Source organism: Cricetulus griseus, chromosome 3 (genome assembly GCF_003668045.3).
Source record: "Cricetulus griseus strain 17A/GY chromosome 3, alternate assembly CriGri-PICRH-1.0, whole genome shotgun sequence".
NCBI classification, from domain to species: Eukaryota; Metazoa; Chordata; class Mammalia; order Rodentia; family Cricetidae; genus Cricetulus; species Cricetulus griseus.
In genome coordinates this window covers 78,868,530-78,869,743 of record NC_048596.1, presented here as the reverse complement: position 1 = coordinate 78,869,743, position 1,214 = coordinate 78,868,530, and the positions used below count along the sequence as shown (strand labels likewise).

The 1,214-nt window shown below is 40.2% G+C and overlaps 1 protein-coding gene across 1 annotated transcript; it reads left to right on the top strand.

The window, feature by feature from the left end:
* The first annotated feature begins 434 nt into the window (after positions 1-434).
* Positions 435-971, top strand: LOC100751814 (calmodulin-like). The gene has a single exon (XM_027410246.2). It carries the CDS (start codon positions 450-452, stop codon positions 897-899), a length of 450 nt encoding a protein of 149 aa, XP_027266047.1. The 5' UTR covers positions 435-449; the 3' UTR covers positions 900-971.
* Positions 972-1,214: the final 243 nt, after the last annotated feature.

Here is a 1,214-nt window from a genome sequence, read left to right as displayed (position 1 = left end):
TGTGATAGTGAAGGTATGTGGTGGATGTAGTCACATCTCCAATCCAATGACTTCAATGAAAGGAGATTGCTCTCTCCAGCTCAGGTGAGTGACGGTCCACTAAAAGTGAAAACTAATGTGCCTCTAAGAAGAAAAGCTGTCTTGGGAATGCCTGCCCTCCTGCCTCAGCTTCCAATCTTGCTAGGCTGCTCTACAAAGAGTGGACTTGCCAGTCCCCAGAATCATATCATATGAGCTAACTCCTTAATATAAGTAAATAAGACTATATCATCTATCATTCCTTTCATATACAGATAACTGTAGATTATGAATTCTTTCATGCATGAAAGGATATAGATGGAATATAAATAACTAGACCATAGAATGTCTTATATCAGAACTAGTCCGAGTGGAGCAGGCGAGCCGAGCAGTTGTGTGTTGGCGTCTTGGAAACTGGTAGCCCTTGCAGCATGGCTGACCAACTGACTGAAGAGCAGATTGCAGAATTCAAAGAAGCCTTTTCATTATTTGACAAGGATGGTGATGGGACTATAACAACAAAAGAACTAGGGACTGTGATGAGGTCTCTTGGGCAGAACCCCACAGAAGCAGAGCTACAGGACATGATTAATGAAGTAGGTGCAGATGGTAATGGCACAATTGACTTCCCTGAATTTCTGACAATGATGGCAAGAAAAATGAAAGATAAAGATAGTGAAGAGAAAATCAGAGAAGCATTCCGTGTCTTTGATAAGGATGGCAATGGCTACATTAGTGCAGCAGAGCTCCGCCATGTGATGACAAACCTGGGAGAGAAGCTGACAGATGAGGAGGTGGATGAAATGATCAGGGAAGCAGATTTCCATGGTGATGGTCAGGTAAACTATGAAGGGTTTGTACAAATGATGACAGCAAAGTGAAGACATTGTACAGAATGTGTTAAATTTCTTGCTCAAAATTGTTTATTTGCCTTTTCTTTGTTTGTAACTTATATGTAAGAGGTTTTCCCCTACTGTCAAAAAATATGCATGAATAGTAATTAGGACTTGATTCCTCCATGTTTTCTTGCCTTATCTTGTCTTAACTTCTGTCATTGTCCTTAAACATTACTTTAGAGAATTGATGAAGTAACATGTTGCATGTGGCTTACTCTGGATATATCCAAGCCCTTCTGCACATCTAAACTTAGATTGAGTTGTTCAAATGAGGGCACATCTGGGTTATGCCTTTTTTAA